The sequence below is a fragment of the Lepisosteus oculatus genome, chromosome 14 (assembly GCF_040954835.1).
Source record: "Lepisosteus oculatus isolate fLepOcu1 chromosome 14, fLepOcu1.hap2, whole genome shotgun sequence".
Lineage (NCBI taxonomy): Eukaryota > Metazoa > Chordata > Actinopteri > Semionotiformes > Lepisosteidae > Lepisosteus > Lepisosteus oculatus.
Window position 1 is genome coordinate 43,604,944 of NC_090709.1, and position 20,862 is coordinate 43,625,805.

Sequence of the window (20,862 nt, forward strand, 5' to 3'; positions counted from 1 at the left end):
CAGTGCTAACCTTATAATAGTAACTTAGTAATGCTTGTCAAGTTCTTCAACAAATCTGAATATAAAGAGGGTTAAGGACAATGTTTATATCAAAATCCCAGAAGTGCCTCTCTTGGTAGGTTTGATCCACCTACCTTTCGGTTAACACTCAAACATACTAACTGATTACGCCTTAGAGACTCATGCATGTGACAACCAGAATTGAATTTCATCTTCCTCAATGTGTATGAATTTTTGTGATTGTCCAAAATGTCACATTCAACACAACCAGACAGGAAGAAAGGCACCAGTGGGATTCAAACCCAGAACCTTCTGTTTAGTAGATGGGTGCTGTAACCAACTAAGCCAAGGCACCAGAAGAGCCTTCTCCTTATACAGCCCCTTGGACACACCGCTCTGAGATGAAAAAAAAAAAAATACCAGCACGATGCTCATGAGAGGAAAAAAAGTGAAAGCACTTGAACATGTCAGCGTAGTGGCAAATCTATGTCTTGTAAACAGAAGGTCACGGGTTTGACCTCAGTCAGGTTTACATAAGTATTACAATTATTTGCATCTCCCAAACAAAAACAAAAGACTCACACAAGCACTGTTAGCAAGTAGTAAACGCGCAATTCTGAATTTCAGGTTTACTTAAGTATTACAATTATAAGAAATGGAGTGTTAATCGCCAATTAAGTCTTCCTATGAATTTAGTTTTAATGTGCATTACAGAAACTCCTGGAGAGGAACCAAAATGCAATCCCAGAAAAAACAGGCAACAGTGGACAAAAGCAAAACCACTGAAGCACATAAAGACTCTGAAATTGAAGAAGACGCATCTGAAACTGATGCAAACTAAATTGAGGATGATCTGGGATGATTGCAACTGTATAGCATTAGGGAGGATGATAGGAGAATAATTTGGATTATACCAGCAGTGTCTGGAGTAAAACTAGAAATGGAGCTAGACACAAGGTCAGCCCTTTTGAAACTTACACTGATGAGACTGTGCCGGCTCTTGGGAAATTAAAGGAAATGTAGCCTCCAATTGAAAAACACGTAAGCCAGACCTTTATTTGCTGGAAAAGAGGTGTCTGTATCGTCAGGTCATGAGCGGTTGAAAAAAAGTCCCCTCAATGGGAGCTCCATCAGGGCACTAAATCTAGGCTCTTCCAGTAACAAACCCACCAAAAAGAGAATTTCACAGTTATTGCCTGATGCAAAACATGGAAATAAGGAAGGCATTGCAATCTTGAAGGGAATTAACACAAAAGCTACAGTTAATGAGATGGATCGCGACACCCTGTACCATATGTTATTTGTCTTAAGGTGGAGTCACAATTACAACATTTAGAGGAAATGGGAATCTTGTCTAAATCTGAATGGAATGAGAAAATCCAACAGTCCCAGTTCTGAACTGAGGAAAGGCTGGTGATGTGCACATTTGTAGAGATTTTAAAGTTACTATAAACCCTGTACTCCTCAGTGTTCATTACCCTTTACCTTGTGTAGAAGGCAATTTTGTAACGTTAGCAGGAGGTGAGCATTTCTCCAAGACTGACTCGGCCCAGGGATATCTTCAAATGGAAACTGAAGAATCATCAAAGCAATGTTTGACAATTAATACTAGCAAAGGCCTGTTTCAATACAATCACCTAGTTTCTGGGGCTCAAGCTCTATGGCAGAGGGTGATGGAACAAGCCCTGCAGGGAACTCCAGGTACACAGCGTTATCTGGACGACATTATTGTGAAGGATGGAGAACATTTAAAAAAAAATAGATAGAACACTTACCAGGCTCAGAGACAAGACTAATATCTAAATATGCCAAGTGTGAATTTCCATAAAGAGAAATCTCAAGTGATTAACAATGATGGCCTTCAAGAGGCACAGGAAGAAGTGAAAGTAGTGTTGAGAGCACCACAACTACAAAATGTTTCACAACTATGTTGTTTTATTAAACTCATTGGTTTGAAATCTGTTTTAGTAAACACTACTTTGATTAAAAAACTCTTTTATTTTTAGATTTTGAGAACCAAAGGGGGTACAGGCTGCAATAAAACTGCAGTATAGCAGATAAGAACCACTGATATAAAAATGTGTTCTGGCATTTGAATGTTTTTTTCTGGGACAGTGTACTCATGATATATATGATACAGAATTCCTTCATTTGAGAGTTGACCAAATGGGTGAATGACCTCAGCCATGCACTTATTAATTAAAAGGTGAATGTACGTGAAGTTTCAGAAGAATGCACTGCTGATACATCATGCATAAGCAGGTGTGTTTAATTGCATTACAAGGTTAGATGACACATATGTAGCTGATGAGTTCTCATTCTGCAACACAATCAAACTGAACTTTGACAAAGAAATGAAACGGGAAACTCACGTTTAAATATGAGAGTCCATTAAGAACATACAGTGAACCTCAAAAACTGCAATGTATTGATGTCTAGTTATAGGGATTTTCAACCTGAACTTGATGAAGATGAAGATGAAGAGCTTTCTGTGAAGCTAAAGCAACATTAAGAATCTAAAAAGAAAACCTCAATCAGAGCTGAACAGACAAGAAAAAGTGCAGCTGTGGAGCTCAGTCACTCCAGAGAACGTAAATTGTCTGAACTGGAAGAGCTACCATTCATCTGCCCCTGCCAAACGTAACACTACACAACAGGAGGAAAATAACAGGCTAAGAAATTCAACAGTAAAAACATACCCTGAATACATATACACCTGAGTTTGAACTTATTATGCTTGAAGCAGGGGTGAAATCCACATTTCTGTTGTGAAAGTACTCAGGTTTGAAGAGCGAAACTCATATTGATAATGTTTCTAAGCAAAAAGGTAAACAATGTTATATAAAAACATAGTTTCACTACCGTGAAAATAAATTTAATGGCTGGATATAGAGAATGTTGGAGCTTACATGCACAAGTGTATCACTTGTATTTTTTTAAATGTGTTGTTTATGATGATGTAAGTTTAACTTGAGGGTGTTGTAAATGTAAAACCCGTAAAGACACCCAATCTGTGACTTCTGCTATGAGGTTAAACACCTCAGATATTCATTTATTTCATGAATCTAGCCATGGTGCAATAGATTAGAAAAAAAACAAGTATTTGAAGTTTCAAATTCATAAATCATTGTACAACTCTAAACTTCTGTGTACCATCTTATCATGTGTTTCTCTCCTCTGTGAATAAGCTGGTGTGTTTTTAAACTGCGTTGCAGACTAAAACTTTTCCCACACTGACTGCAGCTGAATGGTTTCTCTCCTGTATGACTAAGCTGGTGGGTTTTTAAATGGTTTTTCTGAGTAAACTTTTTCCCACACTGACTGCAGCTGAATGGTTTCTCTCCTGTATGACTAAGCTGGTGGGTTTTTAAATGGTTTTTCTGAGTAAACGTTTTCCCACACCGACTGCAGCTGAATGGTTTCTCTCCTGTATGACTAAGCTGGTGGGTTTTTAAATGGTTTTTCTGAGTAAACTTTTTCCCACACTGACTGCAGTTAAATGGTTTCTCACCTGTGTGAATGAGTTGGTGTTTTTGTAAACTGCTTGCCCTATTAAAACTCTTCCCACAATGGCGGCAGGTGAATGGTTTCTCTCCTGTGTGAATTCGTAAGTGGGTTTTTAAATGACTTGCCCGATTAAATCTTTTCCCACACTGACTGCAGGTTAATGGTTTCTCACCAGTATGAGTGCGCTGGTGACTTTTTAATTTACTTGGTTGCCGAAAACATTGTTGTCGTTTGTGCTGAACAGACATTTTCACCACTTTATCTGAACAAGGTTTGGGATGAGTCTTCCTAAGTTTCTGGGCTTTAGTCTGCTGCACTGACAATCTCTGCATGTTTGCAGAAGAAGGGATCATTCTTATCAAGTCCTGTGGGCCTCCCTGTTGTTCCTCTCTTTCCTCTCGGTCCTGATCCCCCTCTGTGTGCTGTAACTCAGTGCTGTTCTCTTCGCCAGATATATCAGTCTGCTGCTCTGCAGGTTGAATCAGCTGGGACCCACTTTCCTGCTCCCTTAGACTGAAAACATTAAATTCCTTCTCTCCCTCTTCCCTGCACCCTTGTACAGAGACCAACTCTAGTTCTTTTATATGCTTTGCAATATTCTTAGTGTTCAGATTACACTTCTCTACAAAGTCCTTTGATACTAAGGGATTATCCGATTGTTTAAACCACTTCTGCAATGACAGTCTCTCCACCTTAACGGAACAAGGCCTTATTATCATCAAGCCCTGTTGGAGTTGTTGTTGTTCCTCCCTATAATGACTCTCCATTGTGTGCTGTGACTCAGTACTGTTCTCTTCACCAGGTATATCAGTCTGCTGCTCTGCAGGGTCAATCAACTGGGGCTCAACGTTCTGCTCTGTGAGATTAAACCCATCCAGGTCATTCAGCTCCTCCTCTTTGAGCCTCTGTATAGACAGAGATTCTAGAGCATTGAAATTTATTGTAATAGTATTATTGTCCAGAATATTAACTTTCCCTGTAAAATCATCAAATACTAAGAACCCAGCTGTCTCACTCTCAGGCTCTGTTTTAATCACAGGCACAGAGTCCAGATCCTCAACACTCTGTCTGCTCTCTGTGTGCTGCTCATTAGGTGTCTCTGTCCCTTCTGCAGTAGTGAGACCTGTATCCTGCATCAGACTGGAGCCCCACTCCTCCTTACTGTGCTGCTCTTCAAGAGGAGCACTTTCCCCAGCATCAGGGAGAGCACTGGCCTCTGAGCCTATAACACAGGACAAGATGACAAGACCTTTAGCATGAGCTTGGAGAAGTGATGAAAATGAAGTCATTCCAATACAAAAAAAAATCTTAAAATTTAAATATGAGATAGCAAAGACATTCTGTAGTATCTGCATATAAGTAAAGTTGTAAAAACTAAAATAATCATGAATTATGTAGTGTAATTACATAATTACATCATTTTCACACAAATTCATGTATACCTAGTCAGTGGTGAAAAAAATACAAGTAGTGTAACTACAAATTTAAAAAATGCAGAAAATTTCACAAATTGAACTCACACATCTGAGCTGCTCTTTGGGATCTGGTCACTTGTAATTATGCAGCATTACCATCAATATGACAAGTACGAAGAGGAAAGGCAAGGCAAGAATAGTTCAATTGTATCATTGTTTTTATTATACTTTAAACCAGTTACTTAAGTATTACAATTATGAGAAATGAGGTGTTAATCGGCAATTACATATTCCTATGAATTCAGTCTTAATGTGCATTAAAGAAACGAACTCCTGGAGAGGAACTAAAATAAACATAAAAAGATAGTTTTCTGTATTTTTTTCTTTGCCTGAAATATTTTATGGGTAAGCAGAAAAATTCACCTTAGCCATGTTATCTGCATACACAATAGTATCCCCTAATTCGATATGACACCGGCAAAACCTTCTGAAAAGACATTTAAAGAAAATGTGGTTGCCCTGTGGAATCATTTGAGCTGAAAGCCATTGATCATAGTGGAGAGATTTCCATTTCATAAATGAAACCAGTGAAAGACTGAAAGCATATCAGAATACTTCGCAGCGCTACATAGATCATCAGAACAGTGTCAGTTTGGCTCCGGGCTGTCAAATGCTTTGATGGACAGACTGGTGAGTGGGTTGCTCAGTGAAAACACACAGACTCAGCTGCTCACTGAGCACAATTTAACACTGCGGCACGCTTTAAACATTGTGATTTTGATGGAAATGGCTACCAAAGATGCAAACGAATTGCATCAGAAAATAGTTGCATGTGTTACACATAAGATTTTTGTTAAAAAATACTGGAAAGGGCAGCCTTGTTTTCATGGTGGCAAATCCTCACATGACCCCACTGACTGGGGTCACATGTTGGTTTAGAGAAAAAGACTGTGGAAACTGCCACAAACGTGGCTACATTAAGAATGTGTAGAGCAGCGAAAATGAAATCCCAGAAAAACAGGCAACAGTGTTGGAAAAAAGCAAAACCACTAAAGCACATACTCTGAAATTGAACAAGGTGCATCACATACTGATGCAAACTCAATTGGGGATGATCTGGGATGATTGCAACTGTATAGCATTAGGGAGGATGATAGGAGAATGATTTGGATAATACCAGAAGTGTCTGGAGTAAAACTAGAAATGGAGCTAGACACAACTTTCACTGGTGAGACTGTGCCGACTCTTGGGAAATTAAAGGAAATGTAGCCTCCAATGTAAAAACACGTAAGCCAGACCTTTATTTGCTGGAAAAGAGGTGTCTGTATTGTCAGGTCATGAGTGGTTGAAAAAAAGTCCCCTCGATGGGAGCTCCATCAGGGCACTAAATCTAGGCTCTTCCAGTAACAAACCCACCAAAAAGAGAATTTCACAGTTGTTGCCTAATGCAAAACATGGAATTAAGTAAGTCAATGTAACCTTGAAGGAAATTAACACAAAAACTGCAGTTAATGAGATGGATCGTGACACCCTGTACCATATGTTATTTGTCTTAAGGTGGAGCCACAATTACAACATTTAGAGAAAATGGGAATCTTGTCTAAATCTGAATGGAATGAAATCCAACAGTCCCAGTTCTGAACTGAGGAAAGGTTGGTGATGTGCACATTTGTAAATATTTTAAAGTTACTATAAACCCTGTACCTCTCAGTGTTCATTACCCTTTACCTTGTATAGAAGACAATTTTGTAACGTTAGCAGGAGATGAGCATTTCTCCAAGACTGACTCGGCCTAGGGATATCTTCAAATGGAGACTGAAGAATCATCAAAGCAACGTTTGACAATTAATACTAGCAATACAATCACCTACAGATGCAACCATTCAAAGTGCGCGGTACAGACACGTACCGGAAGTAATTGGCTACGGCGTCGCGCATCGTGACGCAAGATGATGTGGGGTACCGCGGTACATGATTGGTTGACCGACAGGGGCACTCGTGGTCCGTTGGTCTGTCGTAGAAAGATTTACAGTAAACGTCTTTACTCTGCTCATTGTAGATATTGAATTTTACCACTGAAGGGAAATCTTAGTAGCTGAGCATAAAAAGAATAGGAGCATACTGCAACGCGTGTGAAGGCCATAAACGATATTGATTTTGGAACATAAACATACAGTATATGGCTGGTCTCGGTACTTTAAAGAAAACATACACGAAACATGGTTTCATTATGACCAGTATCGGTCTTGAGATATTTTTTTCTTGATTTACAGTATTTGAGAGGAATGTCTTGACACTGATACTACGTAAATACCGCTCACGTATATGTTTCTAGGTTTATATTATGCATTTCATACGGTCAAATTACTTTTGAGCAACTAATAAGAAGCACGAAACGGTATGCCCAGGGCGTTTTAGTTTTCGTTTTGTTTTAATGCAGTGCAGTGGATTGATTAGAGATATCAAGTACATACAAGTCATTTTTTAAATGTTGTAGTTCGTCTTGTAAAAATGTTACAAGTACATCATCTGTCAACAATTACACAGGTTCTGTTTCCATATTGCGGATTTTGGTTATGTAATATTATTTTCTAATTTCACGTTGTGAATATCTGATTTGGGCAAACAGAGCCGCAAAGAAGTACATTATGGGTTGTTGTTTTTTTTTGCAGTTTTATCTAGAACAAGCGATGGTTAAACCTTTGTCTGATTCTTGTGAAACTATCCACATGAGAGTTACCTAGGAGTTGACTTCAGTGATGTCACTGATGGGATGTTTCTAAAAATCCATCCACTGTAAAACGTCTTCTCCACTTGTCCTGCATATGTATTCGCTAATGAAGCTGTGTGTTCTGAGCCTGGATCTCTACATTTCTGTATGAACCAGCTTAGAGGGCTAAAGACAGCTTGTGTTTAAATTGAGTGTAAGGTAATTTATGCTTCTAAAGTCATGGTCAGCATTTATTATTGTACTGTGCTGTAAAATTCTTCTGTGCCTAATTACATTATTTTATAGCTTTATCAAATCTGTACATTGTCTGTCGATAATGTTTCTGTAGTGCTTTTTTAGCCCTCAGCATGTGACTGTGCCGGTGGCGCTGTGGGTTAGGTGCCTGACTTCCACGTCACACGGTCTGTGATCAAATCCCATCGAACTATGACTTTATTTTTTAACAAACATTTCTTTGAAAAAATGAAACGTTTCCCTTGGTCAAAGATTAAATAAAACCTCACTCGCACCAAACAAATTTATATTTCTAAATATCACAACATGATCGAATTTTAGTCTTTTTAATAACAATGAATAGTCACTTATGCGTTACAAAATAAACATTTATATTGATTTGAATCGCGTTTTGATTTAAATCGTAAACGCGTGTTTAAATATATGTGTTTAAAGGCGATATACTGTATAAAAGCGCTGATTCTTATGGAATGTGTTCCGCCCGGGATTCAAAAAATTCTTATTTTTTTTAAATCGCGTATCTAAGGAAAATAGCAGTATAACTTTGTTCATGCACATCATTATACAGTATCTCATTTTGTATTTCTATAAAAAAAATTGTTTGCCCAGCCACTATTGTTGTTATTGTTTTTATCCTGTAAAGCGCTTTGAGGAGCACAGCTTTCTCACCACTTAGATTACTTTTTGACACCATCCTTACACAAAGCAGAAACTGATTGTATTTTCCGATGACATACAAGTGCAAAGATTACAGATTTTAATCGTCTTTTTTCTGAACCAGGGAAAATCTGATCATGTTTCTCTATAACAATAATAAAAAACTTTATTTTACATATCACCTTTAAAAGTGGCATCTCAAAACAATACAGTAGATGTAAACCACAGATTACAAAGTAAATACCCAGACAAACGCAAACGCGTTTTTAATAAAATGCTTTCATTCATTCAACAGAGAGAGAGCGTAAAACCTGGGTGTAACAGCTGTTCCTTTTTCTGATCACTCGCTCTCTGGATAAACGTCTCGCCTGTCCAGTTCTATCAATTTATTTTAGTCAAAATTTTATATATCACCTTTAAAAGTGGAATCTCAAAGCAAAGTAAATACCCAACACTGATTGTACCCATCTGTCATGCTAATAAAACACCTTGAATTGAATTGAGGGAGAGAGGGGGGGAGGGCGAGCGAGATAACCAGGACGCAAGGCAAATAAGATACACTCCACAGGCATTCACAACAGCAACATATGAAGCGTCTGCACATATTATTACTACTTGGTTTTCAAAGTGCAATGAAATACAATATTGTTGTTGTTGCTGTTCTTGTTGTTTTTATCCTGTAAAGTGTTTTGAGAAGCAACTTCTAAAGGCGATATATACTGTAAAAGCGCTAATTCTTATGGAATGTGGAATGTTTTTTAATCGCGTATCTAAGGAAATCTCAGTATAACTTTGTTCATGAACAAACAGTGGCATGTTACATTATTATTAGTTTTTTTGTTAACAAGGCTCGCCAGCTAATGTGAATCGAAACCTGTCTTTCTAGCTTTTAAAGTCGTGCGATGTGTAAGCCACAATTCAAATAGAGAAAAAAGAGCTGACTGACAAGATTTAAGATGTGGCTGTCAATGTTGGATTAAAAAAAACACATTGCCCGACGTTTGTTGCATTGCTTGAAAAATAACTTTATTTCGAGAGACTGGATAAGTAATTCAAGTGTTTTTTTTAACTTCCTGAAAAACAACTAATAATTTAACTATATGTGCAAACGTTTTATATGTCGCTGTTGTGAATGTGGAAATGTGCTGGCTGGACAGGAGGATCTACTGTACACAGAGAGGGGCGGGAGGAGGGGACAAGCCGATACATACTCTTAGAGTTTGATTAATAGGGAATATAATACAAAAATATAGTACTAAAAATAAGATACACTCTACAGACATTCACAACGGCGACTGTCAGAAGATAGGACACCGCGGCTTAGGCACCCGCTGAATGGAAAAGGGGCACTTTAATGTTCTGTATGGCTAATACTAAAGCCAATACTAATATTCAATACTTATATATTCTTTTCTGTATATTTAACAATAGTGGGTACTGGCCTAATTCGTCCCTGCTCCCATTGTTAGGTGTTAATGTGTTGTTAAGTGTGAATTTCTACCTGTTTCCCTGAGGTCTGGCTTTTTTTCTGGAAAACCATAACTCTGGTCTTGTCCAGATTGATTGTCGGCACCCAGGTCTGACAGTGCTGCTCCAGCAGTGCCAGGTTCTGGCGCAGCCTCTGTTCTGTGGGCGACAGTGGGACCAGGTCGTCTGCAAAGAGCAGGAACTCAATTTCCATAATTAATGCAGATCAGTAAATCAAGGGACAAAACAACTATTGCGCCCGGGTCCTCAATGGGCTTTGACGTGCTAATGCGTTGGTTTAACAGTCCGGGTGTGGCAAGCCTCTAATGTTTAACCTTTAACTGTTTTTCCATCTACTGTATTGCTTTGAGATGCCACTTTTAAAGGTGATATGTAAAATAAAGTTTTTTATTATTGTTATAGAGAAACATGATCAGATTTTCCCTGGTTCAGAAAAAAAGATCTAAAGTGCTACACCTAACTTTCTTAATTCGATGTATTTAAAGCAGTGAACTACTGTAGGTGTAACATAACATTCAGAAATACAATCGAGAATAGTTTTGTGGTGTTTGTTTAGATAAAACATTCCTAAAACGTATAACGTAACAAAATTAAAGACGATTAAAATCTGTAATCTTTCCACTTGTACTGTATGTCATCAGAAAGTTTCTGCTTTGTGTAAGGATGGTATCAAAAAGTAATCTTAAGTGGTGAGAAAGCTGTGCTCAATGTATTTAAGGGACTTAAAAGTAAAAGGAGATGCTTCATATTGCTTGACTAATTTTAAAAACTAAGTTATAAATGCAGATGCTCCCTCGGTGCCGTGCCGGGTGTAAATATCAAAATATACATTCGTCCCGGGCAGAGGCCGAAGAGCGCACGGCTGGGGTGCGCGGGGAAGAGCAGGACAGGAGTGAAAGGCGAGGTTTAGGAAGGCGTACTGTCTGGGCAGGTATAGATTACACTTTTCTAAAAATAATTTGAAAAATAAAAACGATTACAACCTAATCCTTCCACGTTTGATCCCAAAATCCCAAGAAATATAAATCTAAACGGGTAGAAAGCTATGCTGAAAGTTTATTAAGATACTTAGAAGACAAAGATACTGTATCAATTTATGTTGCATTAGCCTGATTATGATAAAAAAACACATATAATTAAACACGCGTTTGGGATTTAAATCAAAACACGATTTAAATCAATATAAATGTTTATATTGTAACGCATACTGTCCAGCCTCCATTTCTCTATAAAAATTTACTCTATTACACACACACACAATAGAAGCAGGAAGCAGAAGCAGGGACCGTTGTCAGAAGGGAAGAAGGTAACTATTCATTGTTATCAAAAATGACTTAGAATCGATCATGTTGTGATATTTTGAAATATAAAAGTCAATTGATTGTCCATAATATTGCTATTCTATTTTTTCAAAGAAATGTTTGTTAAAAGAAAAGTCCAGCACCAGCTGGATTTGAACACACAATCCATGAGTTGGTAATCGGGCACGTAGACCAGTAAGCTACAAGGGAAGGCGCATGAAGAGAAAGGCGAAACAGCCCTACACAGCCCTGTCGCAGTACACGAATATAATCATATCGTTCTTAAATTCTTTAGATACGCGATTCCATATTATATTAGCAGAAAAGCTTAAAACTACCACTTTTTCACACGCTATTTCACATGCTAGTTAAATACTTCGATGCTTAAAATCGTTAGGGAGAAATGGAATACCGGTGTGTATTTTTCCTTTAAAGTACCGATTCCTGGAATCTGACTGGCTGACACCATTCTGAAGTGGTTCCATAAAATCTGGTATATGGAAAAGAAAGCGTTGATAAAGTATGGCTTGGACAGATTCCAAGTGCTTGTACAAATGTGCTTAAGAAATTATACTTTGAGTATACAGCTTGTCCAATGTCACTCATTATTAATACTATTATTAATATCTTCGGTAAAGGCTTTGATGCATAAATATTTCTGATAAAGGTAGGTTGTGTACTTTTGTCCAACTGAGCAATCTTGCTTTCATAAAATATACCAACATGACTGATGATTAACATGCTGTAATACACAGTTCAAAATTAAAAGCTCAAATGCTGTACATGAGAGGTTAAGCTCCCCCTGGCGGTTTTACAAGGTGACGCCGGATAGTTTCCGGCATGACGTCAAATGACGCGATTAACTGCGTGATACTGCGTGATACTGCATGATAACACGTGATAACGCGACACGCCCTCTGGTGTATGCCGCGAAATACCCCACCCATTTTGAATGGCTGCATCTGTAGTTTCTAGGGCTCAAGCTGTATGGCAGAGGGTGATGGAACAAGCCATGCAGGGAACTACAGGTACACAGTGTTATCTGGACGACATTATTGTGAAAGATGGAGAACATTTTTTTAAAAATTAGAAAGAACACTTACCAGGCTCAGAGACAAGACTAAGATCTAAAAATGTCTGCTGCTCTGCGGGATCAATTAGCTGGATCACCATGTACTGCTCTGTAAGATTAAACCCATCCAGTTCATCCAGCTCCTCCTCTTTGATCCTCTGTACAGACACAGATTCTAGAGCATTGTAATTTATTGTAATAGTATTATTGTCCAGAATATTAACCTTCCTTGTAAAATCCTCACATCCTAATAACCCAGTTGTCTCACTCTCCGGCTCTGTCTTCATCATGGGCACAGAGTCCAGATCCTTGACACTCTGTCTGCTCTCTGTGTGCTGCTCCCTGAGTGTCTCTTTCCCTTCTGCAGCAGGGAGCTCTGTCTCCTGCATCAGACTGGAGCCCCACTCCTCCTCTCTGTGTTGCTGTTCAAGAGGAGCCCTTTCCCCAGCATCAGGAAGAGCACGGGCCACTGAGCCTGAAAACACAGGAGAAGACGACGAGACCTTTAGCATGAGCTTAGAAAAAATGTAAAAATGTAAATAATGCAGGAAATTTCAAGAACTCAACTCTAATAGCTCAACTCTAGTAGCACACATCTGAGCTGCTCTTTGGGATTTGGTCACTTGTTATCATGCAGCATCACCATATTTGACAAGTACGAAGAGGAAAGGCAAGGCGAGTTAAGTTATATCACTGTTTTTATTATACTTTAAACCAGTAATTCTCAAAGTGTGGTCCGCGGGCTCACCTAATCATTTTTCTTAAAACTGTTTAAGTCAGAGGAAAGAATATTGTAGTGTCCGCTATGAAGGGGCTAGGGGCACTGTTAAGAACTGCAAGCTGTAAAAAGTGGGAGCAGGGACTTGTGTGTTGAGTCTAGGTATTGGGGTTTCAGCAGTCTTTAAGGAGACTGTGTGTCATTAGTGGGGCGCCCACCAGCCTAGTCGAAGGCTTGGCTGGCTTGAGGGTCTGCCAAAAGGCAGTTTCAACTCATTCTCCTTGGCTGTACCCTTCAGTTGCCTTTGTGTTTTAATGAAGCTTGAGTTATGACAGACCACCTCTCCTTCACTCTCCCCATCAGCACCTATCGCTTCAGTGTTTTAGTTTTATGCACCTAGAATGAAATGATGTCAGTTTGGTGGCGATGTCCTTGCCGCTGTGCAGCAGTCTATTGTCTTTAGTGATGCACAGGTCATCTTTTTTTTACCCAAACCCCCACCAAACTGATCTTAAATCTTTTTTTTTACCCGAGTCAACCTCGGTTGATGTCGTGGTGTTCTGATTATATGTGATTTTGGATATACAGGCTTTGTCAGGAGCCTAATTACAATGTAAAATGTGAGTCTACTGTAATAATATCACTACTACAGATGCAGCCATTCAAAGTGAGCAGGTACAGACACGTACCGGAGGTAATTGGCTACGGCGTCGCGCATCGTGACGCAAGATGACGCGGGATACCGCGGTACGTGATTGGTTGACCGACAGGGGCACTCGTGGTCCGTTGGTCTGTCGTAGAAAGACTTACAGTAAACGTCTTTTCTGTGCCCGTTGTAGATATTGAATTTTACCACTGAAGGGAAATCTTAGTAGCTGAGCATAAAAAGAATAGGAGCATACTGTAACGCGTGTGAAGGCCATAAACGATATTAATTTTGGAACATAAACATACAGTATATAGCTGGTCTTGGTACTTTAAAGAAAAAATACACACCAGTATTCCATTTCTCCCTAAACATTTTAAGCATCAAAATCTTACCGGAGTCAACAAGCATATTTTTAGAATTTGATTAAAAGGGAATATAATATGGAATCGCGTATCTAAAGAATTTAAGAACGATATGATTATATTAGTGTACTGCGACAGGGCTGTGTAGGGCTGTTTCTCCTCACTCTTCATGCGACTTCCCTTGTAGCCTACTGGTCTACGTGCCCAATTATCAACTCATGGGTTGTGTGTCCAAATCAAGCTGGTGCTGGACTTCTCTTCTAATAAACATTTCATCGAAAAAATAGAATAGCGATATTATGGACAATCAATTGACTTTTATATTTCAAAATATCACAACATGATCAGCATAGCTTTCTACCCATTTAGATTTATATTTCTTGGGATTTTGGGATCAAACGTGGAAGGATTAGATTGTAATCGGTTTTAATCGGTGTATATTTTGATATTTACACCCGGCGCAGCACCGAGGGAGCGTCTGCATTTATAACTTAGTTTTTAAAATTAGTCAAGCAATATGAAGCATCTCCTTTTACTTTTAAGTCCCTTAAATACATTGAGCACAGCTTTCTCACCACTTAAGATTACTTTTTGATACCATCCTTACACAAAGCAGAAACTTTCTGATGACATACAGTACAAGTGGAAAGATTACAGATTTTAATCGTCTTTAATTTTGTTACGTTATACGTTTTAGGAACGTTTCATCTAAACAAACACCACAAAACTATTCTCAATTGTATTTCTGAAAGTTATGTTACACCTACATTAGTTCACTGCTTTAAATACATCGAATTAAGAAAGTTAGGTGTAGCACTTTAGATCTTTTTTTCTGAACCAGGGAAAATCTGATCATGTTTCTCTATAACAATAATAAAAAACTTTATTTTACATATCACCTTTAAAAGTGTCATCTCAAAGCAATACAGTAGATCGAAAAACAGTTAAAAGGGACCAAAGTAAATACCAGACAAACGCAAACGCGTTTTTAATAAAATGCTTTTATTCATTCAGCAGAGAGTGAGAGGGACATCCAGCAGAGAGAGACACACACACCGGTTTTCATTGACAAAAAGTAATTGTTTTTTTTACATGCAGTTCAGTGTGCAATTAACCCTTGTATGTGCTGTCCGCGCTCAAAATACAATTTAAAAAAAGTCAAAAACCGCGCTCAATATGCAATTTAAAGCTTTCTGGCAAGAGGAGACACCCAAATCAATGTAACATGCCACAGTTTGTGCATGAACAGGGTTATACTGCCTATTCCCTTTGATACCCAATTAAAAAAAAATAAAAAATGTTTTGAATCCCCGGCGGAACCGGGCATCCATATGAATCAAGTAACAGGTTTATTCCATGCTGAAAAAAATAAGAAAGAAAAAACATTCCATAAGAATTGACTGAGCTCCGCTCTGTACCACGCAATGATCCCCCCGGAGTCTCTGCCCCGGGTTATTTGGGTTTTTAGACAGAGGGTAAAAAACTCTCTCTCTGGCTTGACCTCCCTCTCCCTGGGTATTGTCTGTTTTTTTGTTAACAAGGCTCGCCAGCTAATGTGAATTGAAACCTGTCTTTCTAGCTTTTAAAGTCGTGCGATGTGTAAGCCACAATTCAAATAGAGAAAAAAGAGCTGACTGACAAGATTTAAGATGTGGCTGTCAATGTTGGATTAAAAAAAACACATTGTATGGAGTGTTGAGGTATTGGTTTTGTGTAATGCTTTATGTTGAAAATTGAGGTGGATTTTGTTTATGATAAAGAGGATAAACTGGGATGGGAGGAGGGTTTGGTTTTGCATAAGGGGCGGGATTATGATAACTGCATGAATTTGAGAGAGTTTAATGGTTTTATATTTTTGATTTTGTATTGTGGTTGTTATCTATGTTTTTGGTTGGTATTATGTTTGTATGGTTGTTTTTGTTGGTTGGTCGTTATTATGGTTATTATGTTTATTGTGTCATTTTTGATTATTGGATGTAATAATCAAAAGAGAGAGAGGGAGCGCCTTCTTTTTACTTTTGTAGCCAAAGGGCCTTGCAGATCAGATTCCCTTCCCCCTACGGAAAGACAGACACATGTTTTCACAGTTAAGAAGCTGCTCTGGAAAGATTAGATTTAGAAGCCCGTGGAAAGATTAGATTGTAATCGTTTTTATTTTTTAAATACATTTTAGTGTAATCTATGCTAAAAAACTGTACACCACCTGCTATAAAGATACATATTGTAATACTTTCGGGTTCGGATGGGACGGACACAAGAACTCAGACTTCAGAACTCAGACATGCAGAGTTAAAGCAAGTTAAAGTTAAAGCACCTTGAATTGAATTGAATTGAGAGAGAGAGCACAGCCAGGACAGACAGGCAAATAAGATACACTCCACAGACATTCACAACAGTGACATATCATAAAACGTTTGCACATATAGTTAAATTATAAGTTGTTTTTCAGGAAGTTAAAAAAAACAATTGAATTACTTATCCAGTCTCTCGAAATAAAGTTATTTTTCAAGCAATGCAACAAACGTCTGACAATGTGTTTTTTTTAATCCAACATTGACAGCCACATCTTAAATCTTGCCAGTCAGCTCTTTTTTCTCTATTTGAATTGTGGCTTACACTTCGCACGACTTTAAAAGCTAGAAAACCAGGTTTCGATTCACATTAGCTGGCGAGCCTTGTTAACAAAAAAACTAATAATAATGTAACATGCCACTGTTTGTTCATGAACAAAGTTATACTGAGATTTCCTTAGATACGCGATTAAAAAACAAATAAAAAAAATTTTGAATCCCCGGCGGAACACATTCCATAAGAATCAGCGCTTTTACAGTATATATCGCCTTTAAAGGTGGCTTCTCAAAACTTTTTACAGGATAAAAACAACAAGAACAGCAACAACAACAATATTGTATTTCATTGCACTTTGAAAACCAAGTAATAACTTAACTATATGTGCAAACATTTCATATGTTGCTGTTGTGAATGCCTGTGGAGTGTATCTTATTTGCCTTGCGTCCTGGTTATCTCGCTCGCCCTCCCCCCCCCCCCCCCTCCACTTGTACTGTATGTCATCAGAAAGTTTCTGCTTTGTGTAAGGATGGTATCAAAAAGTAATCTTAAGTGGTGAGAAAGCTGTGCTCAATGTATTTAAGGGACTTAAAAGTAAAAGGAGATGCTTCATATTGCTTGACTAATTTTAAAAACGAAGTTATAAATGCAGACGCTCCCTCGGTGCCGCGCCGGGTGTAAATATCAAAATATACATTCGTCCCGGGCAGAGGCCGAAGATCGCCCAGCTGGGGTGCGCGGGGAAGAGCAGGACAGGAGTGAAAAGCGAGGTTTAGGAAGGCGTACAGTCTGGGCAGGTATAGATTACACTTTTCTAAAACGTATTTGAAAAATAAAAACGATTACAATCTAATCCTTCCACGTTTGATCCCAAAATCCCAAGAAATATAAATCTAAACGGGTAGAAAGCTATGCTGAAAGTTTATTAAGATACTTAGAAGACAAAGATACTGTATCAATTTATGTTGCATTAGCCTGATCATGATAAAAAAACACATATAATTAAACACGCGTTTGCAATTTAAATCAAAACACGATTTAAATCAATATAAATGTTTATATTGTAATGCATACTGTCCAGCCTCCATTTCTCTATAAAAATTTACTCTATTACACACACACACAATAGAAGCAGGAAGCAGAAGCAGGGACCGTTGTCAGAAGGGAAGAAGGTGACTATTCATTGTTATCAAAAATAACTTAGAATCGATCATGTTGTGATATTTTGAAATATAAAAGTCAATTGATTGTCCATAATATCGCTATTCTATTTTTTCAAAGAAATGTTTGTTAAAAGAAAAGTCCAGCACCAGCTGGATTTGAACACACAATCCATGAGTTGGTAATCAGGCACGTAGACCAGTAGGCTACAAGGGAAGTCGCATGAAGAGAGAGGCGAAACAGCCCTACACAGCCCTGTCGCAGTACACGAATATGAATATAATCATATTGTTCTTAAATTCTTTAGATACGCGATTCCATATTATATTAGCAGAAAAGCTTAAAACTACCACTTTTTCACACGCTATTTCACATGCTAGTTAAATACTTCGATGCTTAAAATCGTTAGGGAGAAATGGAATACCGGTGTGTATTTTTCCTTTAAAGTACCGATTCCTGGAATCTGACTTGCTGACACCCTTCTGAAGTGGTTCCATAAAATCTGGTATACGGAAAAGAAAGCGTTGATAACAAAGCCTGGATTCTCATGTATCTCATACAAGTATCTTTTAATACAGTCTTTGCTGTGCTCTTGAGGATCCTTGTGATATTTTGAGCTCTAGTTGAATGATAAGTGTCGCATTTTAAATCATTTTCGTAGTTAGAAACTATGAAATGCCCTGTTAAAAGCAAGGGAGTTTTTATGCCCGTTGAAGTAAAACAAAATGCCTGACAAAGTATGGCCTGGACAGATTCCAAGTGCTTGTACAAATGTGCTAAAGAAATTATACTTTGAGTATACAGCTTGTCCAAAGTCATTCATTATTAATACTATTAGTAATATCTTCAGTAAAGGCTTTGATGCATAAATATTTCTGATAAAGGTAGGTTGTGCACTTTTGTCCAACTGAGCAATCTTGCTTTCATAAAATATACCAACATTTTAATGACTGATGATTAACATGCTGTAATACACAGTTCAAAATTAAAAGCTCTAATGCTGTACATGGGAGGTTAAGCTCCCCCTGGCGGTTTTACAAGGTGACTCCGGATAGTTTCCGGCATGACGTCAAATGACGCGATTAACCGCGTGATACCGCGACACGCCCACCGGGGTATGCTGCGAAATACCCCACCCATTTTGAATGGCTGCATCTGTACAAACAATTAACACTGCACTGACAGTGAGGGTTTACTACAGACACACTGACTGGACACTACAGTACATTAACACTGCATTGAAAGAGAGGGGTTAATACAGACACACTGACTGGACACTCCAGTACATTAACACTGCACTGAGAGAGAGAGCGTAATACAGACACACTGACTGGACACCACAGTACATTAACACTGCACTGAGAGAGAGCGTAATACAGACACACTGACTTGACACTCCAGGACATGAACACTGCACTGAGAGAGAGAGGGGTTAATACAGACACACTGACTTGACACTCCAGGACATGAACACTGCACTGAGAGAAAGAGGGGTTAATACAGACACACGGACCGGACGCTATAGTACATTAACACTACACTGAGAGAGAGGGGTTAATATAGACACACTGACTGACTGGACACTACAGGACATTAACACTGCACTGAGAGACAGGGGTTAATACAGACACAGTAACTGAACACTAGAGTACATTTACCCTGCACTGAGAGAGAGGGGTTAATACAGACGCATGATCATTGCTATACATATACAAATCTAAACCAATACAACGTAAATGCAAACTGAATAGTTTTTTCCTAATGACATACCTGTAGGATTATACAATAATCCAGGGAAACAACTAGTATGTCTGAACGAAGTATTATAATCGCCATAATCAGACAACAACAGTTCAGACACTAACTTCATACAAGTCACCCCACTGACCTGACAGCTCCAGTTTCGCGTACATTTCTTCCTTTATTCCTGCGGTGACTCCACAGGGAAGCGTGTGTCCAACACGATCTGTCTGTCCCCGATCTCCTCCTGCTCCCGACTCCTTCTCGCACAGCTGCAATCTCCGCTTCAGGCTCTCGTTCTCCTTCTTCAGCTGCGCCATTTCACTCCCGACACTGTCCTCCACCCACTGTGTGATTTTAAACACGGCCCGCCTCACCAGAGTCTGTGAGACGCTGCGGAGTTTGTCTTGAAACTTGTCCTCGGAGTCAGACATCCTGTTTCTGAAAACTTCTGACACATCATACACGATCGATTTGAGTAACATATCTATGAAAAAGTGAATCTCGGTTTGTAGATTCAACAAACACGTCGCCATCCTTCTTCAGAGTCAATCATAAACAAAGGCTGACTTAAACTCAAGAACTTTATTTTTATTCTTCACAGATTCTGTATTCTGTGATCTGTTCAAATATGAACACAACCGACAAGACATAGCATATTCAGACCCTGAAACGGTACTTAAAAAACAGAATAACTTTCCTCTTTATTATTTAGCTAAAGCAAGCGTTTCAATCAACGCCAAGTGGATGACATATCGTCAGAGCCGTGCCGTACGGTTACGTTGTTCTTGAGCGCTGCAGCGGTTTAAAAAAAACGAGCGGGAATGGTAAACAAGAGTTTCTGCAGCCGGATATAAACCTGACGGCACCTTCTAGCGCCACCTATTGAGGAGGAGTGAATTATATGCTAAGTTAACGATGCTCGTATCGATTTAGTGCAACTGATAATATATTTCCACGTTTTACTTGCAGGATACTATAATGTACATTATTATCGATGTAGGATTTTATGTAAAACTATTCTTAAATTCATTTAAAAAAAACACTGATGGATTTACACCTGTGTCAATTATTTTATGAAAGAGATTCGGGGGCTGAATTGTGTGAAAGGGAGAGCTGTAATCTATCACCAAGGCCCATGTGTACTTACTGGGGGCCTCAAGGTGCTGGATGTCAGAGAGTTCGTGTTGATGTGAGTCTAGGTGGGTGATGAGCACATGCTTACCAATTTGCCATTCAAACACTGAAATAGTGGCTGA

The 20,862-nt window shown here is 38.6% G+C and overlaps 1 protein-coding gene across 1 annotated transcript; it reads right to left on the minus strand.

The window, feature by feature from the left end:
* Positions 1-2,073: 2,073 nt before the first annotated feature.
* LOC138243256 (uncharacterized) lies at positions 2,074-20,360 on the minus strand. Its single transcript, XM_069198787.1, has 3 exons — positions 19,752-20,360; positions 12,437-12,880; positions 2,074-4,729 (listed from the first exon to the last, which is right to left on the minus strand). The coding sequence occupies exons 1-3, from the start codon at positions 20,137-20,139 to the stop codon at positions 3,138-3,140; spliced, it is 2,424 nt and encodes an 807-aa protein (XP_069054888.1). The 5' UTR covers positions 20,140-20,360; the 3' UTR covers positions 2,074-3,137.
* Positions 20,361-20,862: the final 502 nt, after the last annotated feature.

Excerpts from the sequence above, each read along its gene's own strand:
- LOC138243256 (XM_069198787.1), bottom strand. The coding sequence starts at position 20,139 with ATGGCGACGTGTTTGTTGAATCTACAAACCGAGATTCACTTTTTCATA. Across the intron at positions 12,881-19,751 it reads CGCGAAACTGGAGCTGTCAG|GCTCAGTGGCCCGTGCTCTT; the intron begins GTCAGTGGGGTG and ends CTGTGTTTTCAG. Across the intron at positions 4,730-12,436 it reads TAGTCTTGTCTCTGAGCCTG|GCTCAGAGGCCAGTGCTCTC; the intron begins GTAAGTGTTCTT and ends CCTGTGTTATAG.